The sequence below is a fragment of the Budorcas taxicolor genome, chromosome 9 (genome assembly GCF_023091745.1).
Source record: "Budorcas taxicolor isolate Tak-1 chromosome 9, Takin1.1, whole genome shotgun sequence".
NCBI lineage: Eukaryota > Metazoa > Chordata > Mammalia > Artiodactyla > Bovidae > Budorcas > Budorcas taxicolor.
This window is the reverse complement of record NC_068918.1, coordinates 13,699,789-13,720,308: the sequence shown is the minus strand read 5'-3', so window position 1 is coordinate 13,720,308 and position 20,520 is coordinate 13,699,789. Positions and strand designations below refer to the sequence as shown.

At 36.5% G+C, this 20,520-nt stretch overlaps 1 protein-coding gene across 1 annotated transcript in view; it reads left to right on the top strand.

Moving 5' to 3' along the window:
* The window catches only part of IBTK (inhibitor of Bruton tyrosine kinase), an 80,619-nt gene that overhangs the window by 2,199 nt on the left and 57,900 nt on the right, over nucleotides 1-20,520 (top strand). Inside the window, exons 2-9 of the mRNA XM_052645753.1 lie at nucleotides 4,491-4,587; nucleotides 7,755-7,879; nucleotides 11,770-11,880; nucleotides 13,490-13,660; nucleotides 15,439-15,556; nucleotides 15,646-15,826; nucleotides 17,959-18,082; nucleotides 20,012-20,189. Of these exons, the coding sequence (XP_052501713.1) occupies nucleotides 4,491-4,587; nucleotides 7,755-7,879; nucleotides 11,770-11,880; nucleotides 13,490-13,660; nucleotides 15,439-15,556; nucleotides 15,646-15,826; nucleotides 17,959-18,082; nucleotides 20,012-20,189 (1,105 nt within the window). The remainder of the gene's footprint in view (nucleotides 1-4,490; nucleotides 4,588-7,754; nucleotides 7,880-11,769; nucleotides 11,881-13,489; nucleotides 13,661-15,438; nucleotides 15,557-15,645; nucleotides 15,827-17,958; nucleotides 18,083-20,011; nucleotides 20,190-20,520) is intronic.

Here is a 20,520-nt window from a genome sequence, read left to right as displayed (position 1 = left end):
GTTGGTCATAACTTTCCTTCCAAGGAGTAAGCGTCTTTTAATTTCATGGCTGCGTTCACCATCTGCAGTGATTTTGGAGCCCAGAAAAATAAAGTCTGACACTGTTTCCACTGTTTCCTCATCTATTTCCCATGGAGAGATGGGACCAGATGCCATGATCTTCGTTTTCTGAATGTTGAGCTTTAAGCCAACTTTTTCATTCTCCTCTTTCACTTTCATCAAGAGACTTTTTAGTTCCTCTTCACTTTTTGCCATAAGGGTGATGTCATCTGCATATCTGAGGTTATTGATATTTCTCCCGGCAGTCTTGATTCTAGCTTGTGTTTCTTCCAGCCCAGCGTTTCTCATGATGTACTGTGCATATAAGTTAAATAAGCAGGGTGACAATATACAGCCTTGACGTACTCCTTTTCCTATTTGGAACCAGTCTGTTGTTCCATGTCCAGTTCTAACTGTTGCTTCCTGACCTGCATACAGATTTCTCAAGAGGCAGGTCAGGTGGTCTGGTATTCCCATCTCTTTCAGAATTTTCCACAGTTTGCTGTGATCCACACAGTCAAAGGCTTTGGCATAGTCAATAAAGCAGAAATAGATGTTTTTCTGGAACTCTCTTGCTTTTTCGGTGATCCAGCAGATGTTGGCAATTTGATCTCTGGTTCCTTTGCCTTTTCTAAAACCAGCTTGAACATTTGGAAGTTCACGGTTCACGTATTGCTGAAGCCTGGCTTGGAGAATTTTGAGCATTACTTTACTAGCGTGTGAGATGAGTGCAATTGTGCGATAGTTTGAGCATTCTTTGGCATTGCCTTTCTTTGGGATTGGAATGAAAACTGACCTTTTCCAGTCCTGTGGCCACTGCTGAGTTTTCCAAATTTGCTGGCATATTGAGTGCAGCACTTTCACAGCATCATCTTTCAGGATTTGAAACAGCTCAACTGGAATTCCATCACCTCCACTAGCTTTGTTCGTAGTGATGCTTTCTAAGGCCCACTTGACTTCACAGTCCAGGATGTCTGGCTCTATATGAGTGATCACACCATCGTGATTATCTGGGTCGTGGTCCTTAGATAGTAACATTTACTGATCAAGATAATTTTCAGTATATATTAATAGCAAAATATCCTTTTTGGAGCTAAACTCTCTAGGTCTACCACTTACCAAGTCATCTTGGATGAGTTACTGAATCTTGAACCTCAGTTTCAACTATAAAAGAAAGTATAATGATGGTACCGTCCTCATTTTTTCTTCCCCAGGGAATTTCAGTGAAGAAAAACTTTTCTTAAGTATTAATAGTACTGTTAATTCCTGTTATATCTAAAACTGTTGGGTATCAGTTTAATTCCCTTGTTATAACCTCTTATAGGAAGAGTTGGGTTAGTAAGCACTACAGTATCCGTCAGCTCTGCTTTGCCCTCTCCCTGTAGTTTCTGCTGGAAACTGGGTGACCGCTGACCCTTTCAAGCCTGAGAACGTACTTTGGCTTTCTGGTGTCCTAGGGTTTGCCATTCAGGTGTGAGGATTTGGGTCTTCAGTTTGAAATAGGTTCTGGTATGAATTTTGGACCTTCCCTCCCTTTGGCTTGCATTTACCTTTAGAAATCCTCAGTCATTCTTGCTGCCTTGGCCAGGAGAGGCCAGGACATTGTGCCTTGGGCCACCTTGCTCTTGGCTTGGCTGTCTGATTTTCATCAAGCGTCCTTCTGATCAGTGATAGACATCCAACGTGGATGCTTCCCACTGATAAAATATCCCATAGAAACGTCTTTCTTCCACTCAGTACTCCCATGTTGCTGTAATCCATCTGCATTTGTTTAGCCCAGATTTCTTTCTTTTCCCCTTTTAACTCTTTAATTGGAGGGGCTGCAATGATAGAGGTGTTTGCTGTCAATTTCGCTCCTGCTGACAACTCTGGCATTTAAGGTGTTATGGATGACCAGGAAGAGCCTATACAGAAAAACACGTTTTAAATTAATTACATTTGATAACAACTTTATAGTATGAAATTTTTAAATTAAGTGCTAAAATTGTACAATAAAAATACACCTATACTGTCAGTTCCCAGTTGCCAAAGATGAAAACCCTCAGCAGAAACTTCTTATGGAAGAACTAGCTGAATCATAAGAGTGCGTGGACTAAATGATAACCTATTTGTAAAGTATTTGGAACAGAAGTTTTTCTTTAGTGCCTGATGTGTATTAGGCAGTGATCTCAGTGCTAGAGATATTGTAATGAAAAAAAAAGAATCCTTTTTTGCTTTTTTTTTTGTTATGCTTAGATGCTATTTAGTAAGCTGGTGAATTTATCTCCTCTTTGGGGAATATGTAAAGAGTTGATCTTTAAATGAATGAGATAGACTACACACTGGTCCTCTACCTTTAGAGTTTAAAGTGAGCATATTAAAAAATATCAGAGACCACCATACATAGGGAACTCCAAAGGCAAAACAAGTTCCTAGTCCTTTATGCATTTGGGGCTATTTAAGAAGATGCAAATAGGATCCAGTAAAGTTTAGGATGAGTTTATAAAACTGGTAAAGTAAAATGTGCAGGGATCTAAGTTTCTGGGATCCTGTTTGTCAAATTCATAACTTGGAACACTGCCCTGGAATCAGCCCTTTTTATGCTTATAAAGGTCAAAATCAGGTCTTTCTATGTGGATTTATTATATCTAACTTAGAAAATAGGCAACATACGTTTTTAAATTTATTAAGATCTTATTAAAAGATCACTTCTGAATTTTGTTTTATTTGTCAGCTCACTACCTTGAGTAGTTTTTGTTCATTGACAATCCTTGTGAAATCAGATGTCGTTACTGTCTAGAACACAATGAAGTTAGAATTGGTATTGCTGTTTAGTTGCTAAGTCTTGTCTGTCTCTTTTGCAATGCCATGGACTGGGTTTCCCTGGTGGCTCCGTGGTAAAGAATTAATTTTAGTTTATTAAAATTCATTGTTACAAGATAAGAGGAGAGTCCCTTTCTTAAGTAACCCAAAACAGTGTTCTGACATATTCTGGTTAAAGTTTAAAAATTTCATGGTTCCATCTCAGCCTATAACTCCAGTGTGTGAGGATAGGCAGTGATCACTCACATCAGTTAAAGTATAGTTGTTGAGGGCTTCCCTGTGTTAAGTGGTTAAGAACCCACCCGCCAGTGCAGAGGTCATGGCTATGATCCCTGCTCTGAGAATACCTCGTGTGCCACGGAGCGACTGAGCCATGCGTCACTACTGCGGAGCCTGCGAGCCGCAACTGCTGAAGGCCGTGCACCTCGAGTCCCTGCCGGGCAGCCGGGGCAGCCGGAGAAGCCGCCACGGGAGAAGAGAAGCACGGGCACCGCGGCAGAGCAGCCCCTCCTCCCTGCAGCTAGAGAGAGCCTGAGCACAGCAATGAAGCCCTAGCACAGCCCAAAATAAGTAATAAATCTTAGCAAAAAGAAACTTAGATTAAAAAGTAATTGTTGAATGCCTTATTAAACTGTCAACAAATACTGTTATTTTTGAAAAGGAGTACCTTTTGTATTTAAAAAGCTGTAACGTAAAAGTAATATGAATTGACATTGTACTTCTCTCCTCCCATTATATTTTAAAAGACAGTAAGTATGTACTAAGGATCGGGTATACTAACTGCCTTAAATAAACAGGATGGAAAATGTTCTATTTCATGTTTAAATTCTGGAGATATAAAACTATAGATTAAAATTCATTCTTAAAACACACAAATGCACAGTCTCACATTTATTTATGGCCACACCACACTTCTTATGGAATCTTAGTTCCCCAACCAGGCATTGAACCTGTGCCCTCAGTAGTGACTTTGAAGACACAGTCTAACTGTAAGTGATGAGACAATGCTCTGAAATTGCACGTAGAAAATTTTAAGTGGAAAGATATAAATCACACAAATAGAAATAAAAAATATGACTGTCTTCATATCAATAGTAGATATAACAGAATTTAAGTAAAAAAGATGGAGCATAGGTGATCACATTATGTACAGTAAATCTGAAAAAATAAACATACAAAAAGTAGAAACTATTGTTTGCCATTGTGTTGAAATCTTTACACCCCTTATCTGGATGTAGAATTTGGTTTTTTAAATACCAAAAAAAAAAGCAAAACAAAACTGTATGTACATACACACACGCTCTCAGAGTTAGGGCCTCTAGGTAACTGACTTGGGTGGCCATGGAAAACTTTCATATCTAGTTCATTTAGACTTTTGTTTCATTTTGGTTTTAAATGTTGCTTCTTTACATTTTATGGTTCTTCTTTATTCTACCAAGAACTGGATATTTGACTTATCTTAGTTTTCTTCTGTGTGAGAAATAAATGTTTATGAGCATAGGAGATAATTGTTATTAGGTGTTATTTTTGATGTTCTTTATAGTTTGATCATCTGACTTGATAAATATAAATGTTACTGATTATAGATAAGTAATTAAAAATATATGCATGTATGTCTGTATCTATACGCACATTTTTTCCTCTTTTAGCATGGTGTTAATCTGTATATTCAAGATAAAGAAGGCTTGTCAGCTTTGGATCTTGTAATGAAGGATAGACCAACTCATGTAGTATTCAAAAATACTGGTAAGAAAACTCCATAAATATATTCCATTAAAGTAAAGTTTAGAAAATTTTAAAGAATTTTATTGTTATAAAAATACCTGAGAAAATTTGTGTGTGGATATCTGCAAAGACTTTTACTCTAATATATATAGGTTGATAACTTTGATTTTCTTTCAGAACACTTAGGTTTATTTTATACTTTTTAATTTCAATCTACATTTATGTGTCTAAGAGTAAAAACACAGTCTTGAAGAAAGTAGGGAAAACCACTAGGTCATTCAGGTATCACCTAAGTCAAACCCCTTATAATTACACAGATTCAAGGAATTAGATCTGATAGACAGAGTGCCTGAAAAACTGTAGATGGAGGTTTGTAACATTGTACAAGAGGCGGTGATCAAAACCATCCCCAAGAAAAAGAAATGCAAAAAGGCAAAATGGTTGTCTGAGGAGGCTTTACAAATAGCTGAGAAAAGAAGAGACGCAAAAGTCAAAGGAGAAAAGGAAAAATATACCCATCTGAATGCAGAGTTACAAGGGATAGCAAGGAGAGATAGGAAAGCCTTCCTCAGTGATCAATGCAAAGAAATAGAGGAAAACGATAGAATGGGAAAGACTAGAGATCTCTTCAAGAAAATTAGAGATACCAAGGGAACATTTCATGCAAAGATGGGCACAATAAAGGACAGAAATGGTACGGCCTTAATAGAAGCAGAAGACATTAAGAAGAGGTGGCAAGAATACACAAATGAACTATACAAAAAGATCTTCATGACCCAGATAATCATGATGGTATGATCACTCACCTAGAGCTAGACATCTTGGAATGCAGAGTCAAGTGGGCCTTAGGAAGCATCACTACAAACAAAGCCTAGTGGAAGTGATGGAATTCCAGCTGAGCTACTTCAAATTTAAAAGATGATGCTGTTAAACTGCTGCACTCAAGCAAATTTGGAAAACTCAGCAGTGGCCACAGGTCAATTTTCACTGCAGTCCCAAAGAAAGGCAATGCCAAAGAATGTGCAAACTACCACACAGTTGCACTCATCTAACATGCTAGCAAAGTCAGGCTCAAAATTCTCCAAGCCAGACTTCAACAGTATGTGAACTTTCAGATGTTCAAGCTGAATTTAGAAAAGGCAGAGGAACCAGAGATCAAATTGCCAATGTCCATTGGATCATAGAAAAGGCAAGACAATTCCAGAAGAACATCTACTTCTGTTTCATTGACTACGCTAAAGCTTTTGGCTGTGTGAATGACGACAAACTGGGAAATTCTGAAAGAGATCGGAACACCAGACCATGTTACCTTCCTCCTGAGAAATCTGTATGCAGGTCAAGAAGCAACAGTAAGAGCTGTACATGGAACAATGAACTGGTTCCAAATTGGGAAAGGAGTATATCAAGGCTGTATAGTGTCACCTTGCTTATTTAACTTCTGTGCAGAGTACATCATGTGAAATACCAGGCTGGATGAAGCACAAGTTGGAATCAAGATTGCAGAGAGATATCAATAACCTCAGATACACAGGTGACACCACCCTTAGGGCAGAAAGTGAAGAAGAACTAAATAGCCTCTTGATGAAAGTGAAAGAGGAGAGTGCAAATGTTGGCTTAAAACTCAACATTCACAAAGCTAAGATCATGACATCCGGTCCCATCACTTCATGGCAAAAAAAATGGGGAAACAATGGAAACAGTGACAGACTTTTATTTTCTTAGGGTCCAAAGTCACTGCAGATGGTGACTGCGGCCATGAAATGAAAAGACGCTTGCTCCTTGGAAGAAAAGCTATGACCAATCTAGAGAGTGTATTAAAAAGCAGAGACATTACTTTGCCAGCAAAGGTCCGTCTAGTCAGTGCTATGGTTTTTCCAATAGTCATGTTTGGATGTGAGAGTTGGCCTATAAAGAAAGCTGAGTGCCGAAGAATTGATGCTTTTGAACTGTGATGTTGGAGAAGACTCTTGAGAGCCCTTTGGACTGCTAGGAGATCAAACCTGTCCATCCTAAAGGAAGTCAGTTCTGAACATTCATTGGAAGGACTGATGCTGAAACTGAAGTTCCAGAACTTTGGCTTCCTGATGCGAGGAGTTGACTGACTCATTAGAAAAGACTTTGCTGCTGGCAAAGATTGAAGGCATGAGGAGAAGGGGACGACAGGATGAGATGGTTGGATGGCGTCACTGACTCGATGGACATGAGTTTGAGCAAGCTCCAGGAGATAGAGAAGGACAGGGAAGCCTGGTGTGCTGCAGTCCATGGGGTCACAAAGAAGTCGATCATGATTCTGACTGAACAACAAACAAAGGCAGCTGGAATTGTAGCTACTGTAAAGTGATTGATGTGCGTTGAGAAAGGACAGCATTTAAGGTCAAAGGGAAAGGAAGTGGTTCCTCTGTCCACATGTTCGTTCTTGTAGTGGCACTTATCTTTTCAATTTTTGTGCCCTGTGAGCTTTGTGAATGTAAATTGATCGAAAAGAAGAAGAGATGTAAATGGGGACACTAGTTAATTTGCATTTTAACTAATGAGCAATCTAGGTGAGGACATGTTCTTCATTTTATTTCTGTTTTGGACACTGTATTGCAAGTTATAGTTATTGTTCCATTCAAGAACTTGATAAGCGTTCCAAAATAAAAGATGAAGATTTATATCATAATTAGCTGTGATTTTTATCCCATTTTCATTTTTGTTGCCCTAATTCCTAGTGTGATTTTGCATCTATCAAGAGCAAACTATTCGAAAATAATCTTTATGTAATAATAGAAACTAATACCATGTGCTTCATTTAGAACCTGTATATATGAACCACTTTAATGACATCTACATTTAAATAGTTATATGTAGTATTTTCCTGAGAGCTAAGTGAATATGGCAGGTGGCATTTTACTCATTTGGCAGTTAAATCTTAGCTGCTAAAGAAACAAGGGTTCAACATGTTAAATTGCCTTCGTTGAGACAGGCCTGTGCTGTTTTGGATCCTCTGATTTCTGTTTCTAGAGTGTTATACTAAATTAATAGATGGATAATATAAAATAAAATTTTGGTAGTATCTTTCTAAATACGGTAGTTTGGTTTTGGTAAAGAGTCATATTTGAAGTAAATTGATCAGTTCAGTGTGTAATTAAACAACACTGATACTTGTTTAAAATGTGATAGAATATAAAAACTAATTTTCATTTTAGATCCTACAGATGTCTACACTTGGGGAGATAATACAAATTTCACCCTGGGTCATGGAAGCCAGAATAGCAAACATCATCCAGAGTTGGTGGATCTGTTCTCCAGGAGTGGGATTTATATCAAGCAGGTATTTTACTAATTCTTCTAAGATTTTGTTAGTCTTAATCATAATTAGACTGTGTAAAGTATCATAAAACTATGAGATGTTTGTGCATTATTCTTGCCTGGAGAATTCCATGGACAGAGGTGCCTGGTGGGCTACAGTCCACGGGGTTACAAAGAGTTGGACACGACTGAGTGGCTAACACATTCACGTTTGTATACGGGGCATTAGAAGTTAGAAGGCATTGTACAGGTAGTAGTTTTTTAAAGGTAGAACTTCTGTTGGGTTTTCTAGCTTTTTTTTCCATTTAGAGTTCTTCAAATTGTTTCTCAAGTGAATTTGTTGTTGAAACTCAATTTGTTATTAGTTTTAGGTAAGTGAACCTGAGTTGTTAAATATAAGTAACTGTAAAGTTTTAATTGATAATTGTAAAGGTTTTGCCTTTGTCCTTATCTCATAATTCTGGTTATCTCCCTCTTCAGTGGATTTTGGTACTATTGACCTGCTCATCTTTTTCTGTAATGCTCTGTATGTGTGTGTCTCTGTGTGTACAATACATATCTAGCCTCAGCGTTTCTTCCTCTTGAGCTTCATTTCAGTTGTACTCTGGATAGTCTTCAAAGTTTTTAAGTTTAACTGAAGTGTTAATTTTGCCACTCCTAAACAACCTCTACTTAATAATTTTTAAAGCTATAAATCTCATTTTCTAAATCCGAAAATAACACTCAGAGTATGTCTGCTGAGTCCTTTTCTTCGTGTTTTCCCCTTGATGTAATCATAACTGTCATCCCTTTTTATTCCCCCAATTATTGGATGATAAATTATACAGCCACCATATTTAGGGCCCCAGGGACGGGGCAGCCTGGTGGGCTGCCGTCTCTGGGGTCGCACAGAGTCGGACACAACTGAAGTGACTTAGCAGCAGCAGCAGCAGCAGGACACTGTTTTTCACACCAGAAGTCACTAATGTATCATGACTAGCAATTTAAAAAACGTAATAGTTAAACCCTGGAGAATATTAAAATTTGAGAGGGCAAGAATAGGAGCCCACATGAGAATAAAGAGTGACGAAAGAAGTAGAGAGTTGAGTAGTGTCCTGAAAGCTTAGAAAGGCACCTGTTTTCCTTTTCTGACTTGGTACAAGATACAGTCGATTGGGTGAGGGGAGGTTTTTTCAGGAGCAGAGATTTTTACGCAAATGTGAAGGAGCAATGGAGGTATCAGGGGTAATGGGGCTGTCTACATAACCAGGCACTCAGTAAATAGTGCCAAATACCGCTTTCCTTCCTCTCAAACCTATCCATAGTGTTTGTATTTCAACCCTTATTTTGTGGTTAAAAAAAAAATCCTTTACATCCTTAATTTCTTCACAAAGTACTCAGTGTCCTTGTCTTAACTGAAGTGAGCTGTGTTTTTGTGTATACTGTTTCATCCTTTAACCCTACCAAGTGGAATATGCTCAATTCTTCAGATCAGGTGTCCTGATTCTGGCTAGCCATCTGTTAATACAAAGACTGGGAAGGAATGGAGGATGCTGAAAGGACTTGGGACAGACTAGAGTCTTAAGCCTGGGGTCAGAGTCTCTAGAGAACGTGAGGGAAACTGTCAGAGCAGGGCTAGCTGTTCTTTCTCACCTACTTGAAAGCTTTTGGTAGATACTGTGGCTCAATCACAGCACACACTTCCTCTGCCCTCCTCCTTCAGTCCCACTGTCTTCTTCCCTGCCTCTCTGTTTTAAAGTGAATTGGAGCAAGTCCTCAGAATTCACCTGTCAGCAGCCACGAATGATTGATCAGAGTTGAGGCACTTAGAAAGGCTCCTGTTTTCCTTTTCTGACTTGGTACAAGATACAGTCAGATTTGGTGAGGTAAGATTTTTCAGGAGCAGAGATTTTTACACGAATGTGAAGGAGTCATGGAGGCATCAGGAAATGGGCTGGCTGACTGTACCTTCTGATTCTAAGATACGTAGAAGAATATAGAAGAATTGAGCATATTCCACTTGGTAGGGTTAAGGATGAAACAGTGTACATGAAAACAAAGCTATATTTCAGTTAAGACAAGGACACTTAAGTATTTTGTGAAGAAATTAAGGATGCAAAGGATTTTTTTTAACCACAAAATAAGGGTTGAAACACAAACACTATGGATAGGTTTGAGAGGAAAGTAGTGTAAATTAGTAAGAAAAAAGGAAACAAGTGTTTGGCACTACTTACTGAATGCCTGGTTATGTAGACCTCTGCATTACTCACTGAAAAACAGCTGATTCTGTCGTGCCAGATGAATTGACTGCCGTGGGACAGAGATTATTGTTATTAGCATTATGTATTCCTGATAATTAAGATGAAAATCCTTGATCAGTTGCCTCTTTAAAAAATTCAGAGGTTTTAAAGTTGAAGGTCTTATACTCTGGCATTGGTTGTTTGATGTTGTTGTTAGTTATTAAGCCGTGTCTGACTCTTTTGAGACCCTGTTGACCATAGCCCGCCAGGTTCCTCTCTGTCCATAGGATTTGCCATACAAGAATATTGGAGTGGGTTGTCGTTTCCTTCTCCAGGGGCACTTTCTTACCCGGGGATTGAACCCTGCATTGGCAGGCAGATTCTTTGCCACTGAGTCACCAAGGAAGCCGAAGTTGGAAATTACAGAGGTGCTCTAATGTTGAATATAGGATTGAACAAAATGTATTATTTCAGTTTCATAAAATAATATTTCCTTTACAGATTTTAACTTTGTATTACAAATTTGAATACAGTTTTTTGTTTTATTTTTAGACTTTCTAGATGTTTGTGGTATAGCTAAATAAATGACTTTATTTCTTTAATCAAAGACCTAGATCTTTGATAAACTTTCTTCTATAAAAAACAAGTTCTATAAAAAAGTATTTACAGAACTTGCCAAGTGGTTAAGGATATGTGTAAATAGCACTTGCAGTTCAGCTTATAATATTCTTATAAACAATTCTAGGATTTTTAAATTTCTTAATCCTTTTTTAGTGTACTAAGTTAGAAATATTTATGGATAGCATAAGAAATACAAATGCAAATTTTTTAAAGATAAAAGGATTTTTAAATAGTATTTAGGTAAAATGAGTGTACTGATGATGCCTTGAAAAAAGCTTGAAAATCAGTATAAATTATTTAAAGCCTTGTAATGATATGATGCTGAAGCTGAAACTCCAGTACTTTGGCCACCTCATGTGAAGAGTTGACATATTGGAAAAGACTCTGATGCTTGGAGGGATTGTGGGGGCAGGAGGAGAAGGGGACGACAGAGGATGAGATGGCTGGATGGCATCACTGACTCGATGGACGTGAGTCTGAGTGAACTCCAGGAGTTGGTGATAGACAGGGAGGCCTGGCGTGCTGCAATTCATGGGGTTGCAAAGAGTCGGACACGACTGAGCAACTGAACTGAACTGAAACATTTCAGAGATATAAAAAGGACATACTGTTTACCCACCACTCCCTCTGTATAGGTGATATTGAAAAAATATTCTTACAGCATTTCTACTATTTTCTTTAGTAGTATATCACTATCTGGTAATCTTTATACTTCGTATTTAGTTCTGTTCACTTCTTGTTGTGTGGGATTTTATGAAATTGGAAAACAATTGGTTACTTTTTGTATTTTCCTTTGTTTAGTCTCTTCTGGGTTACATGTGCTTAATTCCTTCTAAATTTATTTTTTCCCATCTGTTGGTGTTTTTAGACATAGTTTTAAAATAGACCAGTATATATTTAAAATTTTTATTTCAGAAAATTTTAAACATGTATGAAGTAGAGAGAATAGTATAATGAATTCTGATGTACCCATTATCTAGCTTAAACAATTAGTAATATTCTGTTATTTCTTTTTATAAAATAAAGGATATTTTATACAGACATTTAATGATATTCTCTTGTTTTCCTGTAGGTGGTGCTTTGTAAATTTCACTCAGTGTTTCTGTCTCAGAAAGGGCAGGTTTACACCTGTGGTCATGGTCCTGGAGGACGATTAGGCCATGGAGATGAACAGACATGCTTGGTAATTGAAATAATAACTTTGGTAAAATTTGGTAGATTGGAAGCTTCACTTCACTAAATTTTTTTTTTTTAACTAACTGAAAGGAGAAAATAGTATACCAACTGATAATTGATTTTAAAAGATCAGTTACTTTCCTGGCATATTGTGTTTAAAATAAAGATTTAAACACATAAAATTCTAAAGCATCAAAAAATTTTTTCTTATAGCAAGTATTGAGTCAGGAGATATAGTATATAAAAATAAGCTTTAAAATATTTCCATAGTTGAGATTTTAAAAGGAATTTACTAATTGTAAACCATTTTTCCTGTTGTAGTCCAGGATTTATTCATTTTAAACTTCTCATTAAGGTATTTGTGGTCTAAAAATTGAGCCAATATTTTCACAAAAATTATAATTATATAATCACAAAATTGAGTCAGCTAATTGGGAAAACCTAATAATCATTACATTCAGGAAAATACCTTACTAGTTTATTTTTAAGTTTTTTTTTTTTTTTGAGGGGACTTTTGGCATATTCATCAATTAAGAGGTCTTTAAAAAGGAGAGCAAGCTATGATAATTGCTTCTATTATTTGAATGGTATATTATGTGCTAGGCATTGTTTATGCTTTCCATTTAGTATTGTTACCTTGATTTAAGCCTTAAACAGCCTTGTGAAGTTATAGCCTTATTATCCTCATTTTATACATAATGACAGTAGTAATAATAGTACTCATTTATCAGTTGTTTACTCTGAGCCAGAGATGGTTGTTTTGCGCTTACCAACTCATTTACTCCTTATATTGATCTTATTATCATCCAAAATACTGTTATTATTTTGCATTTAGATGAAGAAAATGAGAGAAGTTAAGAGATTTTTTTGAGATCAAATAGCTGATAAATGCAGAGAAGGCAATGGCACCCCACTCCAGCACTCTTGCCTGGAAAGTCCCGTGGATGGAGGAGCCTGATAGGCTTCAGTCCATGGGGTCGCTAAGAGTCGGACATGACTGAGCGACTTCACTTTCACTTTTCATTTTCATGCATTGGAGAAGGCAATGGCAACCCATTCCAATGTTCTTGCCTGGAGAATCCCAGGGATGGGGGAGCCTGCTGGGCTGCCGCCTATGGGGTCACACAGAGTCGGACACGACTGAAGCAATTTAGCAGTAGCAGCAGCAGCTGGTAAATGGCTGGATTAAGATTTGAACCCAGAACAGATGACTTTAAAGGAATATAATATTGTTTGGTAATCATTGAAGGGCTGTGTTGATTCCTGTATTTTTATTTATTGCTTCACTCCACCAGTGAATACTTCGGTTAAAGAGTGCCCTTTGTTCAGACCAAACAAATTTGCACTTGGTGTATGATATATGATAAGGGCTCAAAATCATTTATCAAATCCAATTGTTTTATTAAAATGTTTTACTGGGATTTTGTATTTTATTTATAAAGCAATGTCTGTGTCCTAGTAAATTCATCCCCCTCCTTGTTGAATTGTAGAGTTTGCCTATGAATGATACAGCCATATAGCAGTCATGTCATTTGGGATGTAATATCCTCAGATTCTATTTGTATATTTTATATAAATGGTTAATGTAATATACTAAAGTTAATTTTATTTTGTAGGTCCCTAGGCTTGTGGAAGGACTGAGTGGTCATAATTGTTCTCAAGTAGCAGCTGCTAAGGATCACACTGTTGTATTAACTGAAGATGGATGTGTTTATACATTTGGTCTAAATATTTTTCATCAATTAGGACTCATTCCTCCGCCTTCCAGTTGTAATATACCCAGACAGGTAAACTTCTCTTTTTTAAACAATAATGTGACCATTGCCATAAAACCTATATGGACAGAAAGATAGAAGGTGTTGATAAGAGCAACTTATTTTACCTATAGTCAGTGGTGTGTGTTTCTTCAGTGGTATATATTTTATTTTTCACAGGAGGAACTGAGCATAGTACAAATTAAAATTTGTTTGGAGTGAGAAGGAAAGAAAGCACTTGGGATATTAGGCAGCAAACTGCCTTTGATTCAACTTACAAGTGGTCACAAGCAGAGGGGGATCCAGATATTTGGGGTTTGAAGCTTAATTTTGAGGCCCTCCTTAAAAAAATACACAAATTTTTTATAAGTAGAAAAGAGGCCATGCAAATGAGGTCCCCAGAAGCTTACGCTTTCTGGCTTCATGGTCAGTCTGTCTCTGCACAGCATTCTCACCTGGCAAGTCTATTCGAGGGAATGCAAGCCAGAAAGCCACTGTTTTGTGTTCCATTGTCCATTTTTCTGCTGTACCACTACCAGCAGAAGGTGGCCTTCCCTCACCTTCAGGGAACTAGTACACAGGCCAGGACTGGTGCTTTAAATTAATATATTACCAGAATCATCTGCTGGATAAGGAAATGCCAACCCACTCCAGTACTCTTGCCTGGAGAATCCCCTGGACAGAGGAGCCTGGTGGGCTGCTGTCCATAGGGTTGCACGGAGTCCAACACGACTAAAACGACTTAGCATGCATGCATACATTGGAGAAGGAAATGGCAACCCACTCCAGTATTCTTGCCTGGAGAATCCCAGGGACAGAGGAGCCTGGTGGGCTGCCGTCTATGGGGTCTCATGGAGTCGGCCACGACTGAAGCGACTTAGCAGCAGCAGCAGAATCATCTATAACACATGTGTTTTCAACTCATAAAATTTTGCATTTCTGGTATTAAAATTCTTCACTGATTTAATTCTCTGGATTTAAAATGATTATTAGATATACATTTTTTTTTATTAATAAAGCTTTAAAATCCAATGCTTTTGCATTCTGGATGGCTAGTGAATCAATAGTAATTACTCCAAGATAATTAGAGGTAGTTTCCGATCTGTGGTACTTCTTAGAAGCCATTTTCCTCAATCAACTGTGGAATTTGTAGATATTTAATCATATTGTAGACTTCTTTAGGAATGGTAGCTTTTACTCACATTTTCATTCTCTTTGTGTGGCTATCTTGGAGCTCTGGCTTGTTACAGACATATCCAGTGTTCTTAAGTGAGGGCAGATTTGTGCCCCAGAGTCATTTGCCAGTGTCTAGAGACAGTTTTAGTTGTTACAGCTGGGGGTAGGGGTGGGGATAGTGGTATTGACATCTGGTGGACAGAGGCCAAGGATGCTGCTGAACCTTCTATGACACAGTCCCCCACAACAATCATCTGATTCAAATTGTCAGCAGTGTTACTGTTTAGAGACTCAGGATATATCAAATGTAAAAGTACCATGTTTTCTAATAAGAACCAGAATGCCTGTTGTTTATATTGCTTGTTAACAAAAGTTTAATGATTTGGTTTGTATAAAGTTTTTTATATGTTAAAACTGCTGACTTAAGGTGGCTACATCAAATGTCTTATGTTCTGAGAGGACTTGAAGTCAGTATTAGTGCTGAGATCTATTGGTGATGACTGTCGTTAGCACTTGAAGGGGTTACTGGCAGCAAGTATGCCCTGTATTTGCTACCCTGGTCTGCTGGATCTTTTGCAAAATTCTGTTAGTTATAGACACATAATAAACTGAAGCCGTACTTGTCTTTTGAACAGATGCAGGCAAAGTATCTGAAAGGAAGGACAATCATTGGAGTAGCAGCTGGCAGGTTTCATACCGTGCTGTGGACTAGAGAAGCTGTTTACACTATGGGACTAAATGGTGGACAACTGGGTAAGAAATCCAGGATGACAATATCTGAAAAATAAATTGTGTTCTTAAAATGGGTATTTTGTGATTTGTTTGTTTATGTAATTTTTTAGGTTATTTACTAGATCCCAATGGGGAAAAGTGTGTAACTGCTCCTCGTCAAGTCTCTGCCCTTCATCATAAGGACATCACTCTGTCTTTGGTTGCTGCTAGTGATGGGGCTACTGTCTGTGTCACCACAAAGGGAGACATTTACTTACTTGCAGACTATCAGTGCAAGAAGCTGGCTTCTAAGTATGTATATTTCTGTGAAAGAAACATACCTTAATAATTCAACTCTTTCAGCAAATATCTGAGTTTCAGCTTTATGTTATTCTCTGAAGTGTCAAATGGGAACATTGAATGGTAGGAAAGTCAAGAGTCTTTGCCTAAGATGATAATCTTTTGGCAAATGTTCAGTAAATATATGTAAAAGTTCTTTGTAGGGTTGTAAAGAGTATTTCTGAATTAAGATAACATATGGTTAAACATGACCTGTAAGTTTCCCTTTTTTATGCTTCGGGTGCACAGAACTAGATTAATCATAATTCTTGGTTTGTGACACAATCATCTTTGGTTCATGTATAGCCTGTATACATTACACATTAATTTAAAAACATTGTTAATCATATTCTGTACCCTCTATTCAGTCCAAGTATTTATACCTAATTGGTATATTTTCATATAGCCAGTTTTTATCTGATAATAACATATTATAGTCAGTTCAGTCACTCAGTCGTGTCCAACTCTTTGCTACCCCATGAATCGCAGCACACCAGGCCTCCCTGTCCATCACCAACTCCCAGAGTTCACTCAGACTCACATCCATAGAGTTAGTGATGCCATCCAGCCATCTCATCCTCTGTCGTCATAGTAGCATGTGGTAAACAAGTAGTCTGCTGTCTAATCAAAAAGTCAGTTAAAGCAGGGAATTATAAAACTTAAGGTTTAAGTATAGATGAGTCAGCTGGAGTTCTGTCTTTTGTGCATAAACCATATTTGTAATGTGTTATCTGTTACTTCATTTTGAATTACCTTAGGAGCAAGTGCTTAAAAACTATTATGAAGTAAGTTAAGGGCAGAATCCTGTATTTTTCATTTTTCAGTATTTAATATAGTTGGTTAGTCTATATCTGATTTGACAGTAATTTTTTGCTTGTCATATTTGTTGCATCATTTTAAAGTATTATGCCTTTATAGAAAGTGTTCTCAGACTACTATTTTGTTGGTTTACATATTTCATTATAAGTGTAGTAACACATACAAGTAGAGAAATCGATCTTTGAACAGGTACAGTAGCTCAGTTAGTGGGAATAGGCATGTGTAGGAATTCTAGAGAGTAGCCAACCAACTTTTAAAGTAATCAGGGATTTGAACTGAAATGCAACAGAATGTGCTTTTGCTAGTGTCAGTGAGATGGTAACTTTGTGAACAGATACCATTATGAACAGAAGATGTCAACTGTTAATATACACAACTTATCTTCTGTGTGTAACAGTTGGAAAGTTACCAATTGTAAGGTCATATTTCAGTTATAAAAATATGAAAATGTGATCAAACATGTTTCTTAGAACTGAGTTATGTAGATTTCTTTCTGAGCATGAGATGATCTATGGAATGTAAGAATTTGTTGTTGCTTTGCATTCATAAAACTTACCCTGACAACATTAAGTTACATAAATATGTTACATCCAAGTTTTGCCTAAGAAAATTCTTTTGTTACAGTGTAGTAATTTGGAAAAGAAAAACATTAAAAAATATTTTAAATTTTTTATTTTTATTTTTTAAATAAAATATAAAAATATAAGTTAAAATGTTAAAATAAAATATTTTTAAACATTTAAAAATACCTGAAAGAGAGAACAGTCACTGGAGTAGTAGCAGGCAGATTTCACACAGTGCCATAGGCATCACGTGTAGATATGATGAAATGTGTAATGAATTGACTAGTGGATGGGTTATTAGCAATACTAATTATTTTTATAGTAGCTGTATCTAAAGTTGTCCGTATTTGAAATAAGGATTTCTGTTTTGTTTTGAAAGGATTTCTGTTTTGTTTAAATTTTTTCTATTAAGAATGCAGATAATATATAGGAGCTTTTTCGCCTTACCAGTTACTTAATCTGGGGAGAATGTATATGTTAGCACATGGGGTTTTAGGTACATAGCATGTATGTCTGAGTAGGTAGAAACTTGCCATAGAAAGAAATGGTCATTGTGTAGGGGAAACTCATAAAAGGAGGGACTAAGGATACCAGTGGTCAAATCACCTTACTTTATCTTTCACGGCAATCACCCTAAATTATTGTTTGAATAGTAATTTATTTAAAATTGAGCTGGTATATTATAGCAAACATATTAATCTAGAATTTTTTTTTTTCATTCAGACAACTAAACTTGAAAAAGGTTCTTGTTTCTGGGGGGCATATGGAATACAAAGTTGATCCTGAACATTTGAAAGAAAATGGGGGTCAAAAAATTTGCATTCTTGCAATGGATGGAGCTGGAAGGGTGAGTATATATTTATGCAAAAGCTAAGTAATCTTGTTCTCAGTTGACAGCTGTAGAGGACCTGATAATGTAAAACTGTGTTGCTATGATAGTGGATTCCTACTGACTTTTGCTTCCCTACTTGTTTTTGTCCCTACTTGTTTTTGATGTCCAATACTAATTGGCTTGAAATACTAATTGGTATTTCAAAGAAAGTATGACATTTCATGTTGCATAGTACTGCGTTGTTAAACTGTAGTTTAAAATTTCATTTATTGTGTTTAAAATAGAAGTAAGGGATTTGATGAGTTATTTGATATATACACTAAGTATTCAAAAATGATATTAAATTATATAGATATGAGGTATATAACTACTCTTTTAAAAAAGTAAAAAACTAAGCTGGCAGTATTAAAAATATATAATTGGAAATTATCTCTCAAATTTGATCTTAAATGTACACAAAATATTATATATACAGAGATTATAACTGTCATATAGAAAATATAATGTATTTCTGGATCACTATATAAAGAATCTCTGAGACTTCCCTGGCAGTCAAGTGGTAAAGACTCAACACTCCCAGTGCTGGGAGCATAGGTTTGATCCCTGGTCAGGGAACTAAGATTCTGCATGCCAGCTGTTGCAGCCAAAAAAAAATCCTCTCTTGTTTCTTTTCATTTAAGTAATTAGAGTTGTAATTTTCATTTCCTTGATAAAATTGTCAATTAAAAATATGTATTATACATTAGAAACACTGAATAAGTTTTACACTGTGACTGGAAAAACAGATTGGTATCTGCTTTTTGTTTATAAGATAAAAACATACAATAAGTGTATTGAGGTATTATAAATTGCTATAAAAATTGACATTTTAGAAACTGAAGAATTAATCATAAACCTCTACCTACTGGTACATTGTAGGTATACATCTTCTGTGATTGATCATTTTATTTGAGGGAACTATCTTTAAGAATTAGAGATCTAATTTGTACTAAAAGAAGGAAGCAGAGGCATAGAATTACATTTAAAAAGTTGAATATTAAAAACGTTTGACTTTGGGATATAATTCATGTATATAAATAGAGATCTAGCTTGTTTATTCATGTGGATACTTACTTCCTGTAAAATTAATAACTTTAAAAATGACAAGACAAGTTCTGATGGTAACAGCTGATCAGTACAGTCTATATTTTGTGTACGTAACTTGAGTGACCTTGGCAGATACCATTCTGTGCTTTAAGATTCTTAATTATGAGGAGATTGAGCTTTTCAAGATCAGTAGTATTAATTTTTCAAATGAAATCGTGCTTGGAATGCCTGTCTGTGATGTAGATGAAAAAAAGGCTTGCTGCTCTAGATAGACTGGAAAGCCCAGCATCTGGCCTCTTGTCATTTTCAGTCCTTGAGCAACAGCCCCTTGGCCGTTTCTCGGGAGCGCTAAGGCTGGCAGAACCACGTGAAAGCACCTGAAGTCTATGATGACTGTTCTGTCTCTGAGATTTTGTTTTACTTGAGTTATGCAGACATATTTTTTATTCCCCTCGAGAGTAAAGTTTGGATTTTTGCAGGGTGGTTTTCATTCTTGTAAATATTACTCTTAAGTCTGACATACAAGGTTTGGCATTAAGAATTTGCTTTTCTTTAGCATATTGTATGCTAAACATTGTATGCTAAACATTGTAGCATATGTTTGCTCCAAATGAGTAACACTGAACATTACTTCTTAAGAGAAGTGTCTTTGAAGCATTTTTAATGCTTCATGTTTGCTTGATGTATTTTCTGAAAGATACACCATCATGGCTTTTATATATTTTTTTACTATGGAAAAATGAACATTGAAACATACTGAGAGCTCTTAGTTTTTGAGATAAGATCTGTTGATTTCATTTTTTGGTTGTTCAGCTGCTATATTGCTTTCTATTCCACTGTAATTTGGTTTTATCTTAGGTATTTTGCTGGAGATCTCTCAACAGTTCTATGAAGCAGTGTCGATGGGCCTATCCACGCCAAGTCTTCATTTCTGATATTGCTTTAAGTAGAAATGAAATTCTTTTTGTCACACGAGATGGAGAGGGATTTAGAGGGAAATGGTTTGAAGAAAAAAGAAAGAGTTCTGAAAAGAAAGGTTAGTTCATATATGTAAATAGCATGTAAAAGTACCTTCTAGCTAATGTTTAATTTTGTACTTACTTATTATTAGGTTTAACTGACAAATGTCACTAGATTTTACCTCTATCTCTCTTCTTTTGATTTTGGTTTGTCTGTGTGCAGGTAAACAAAGGGAATTCAATCCACTTAAATCCTAAATTCTCAAACGTCTATCTGTCAGTATGCCCTGAAATCGTGGTTTACATTCCCATCAGTAACCGAGTATTGCTAATCTCCAGCCTTGGCTCTAGGGACAGAGCAGTATAAAATTAAAAACAAAAAACTTTGCAGGTGGATTTGAACAATCT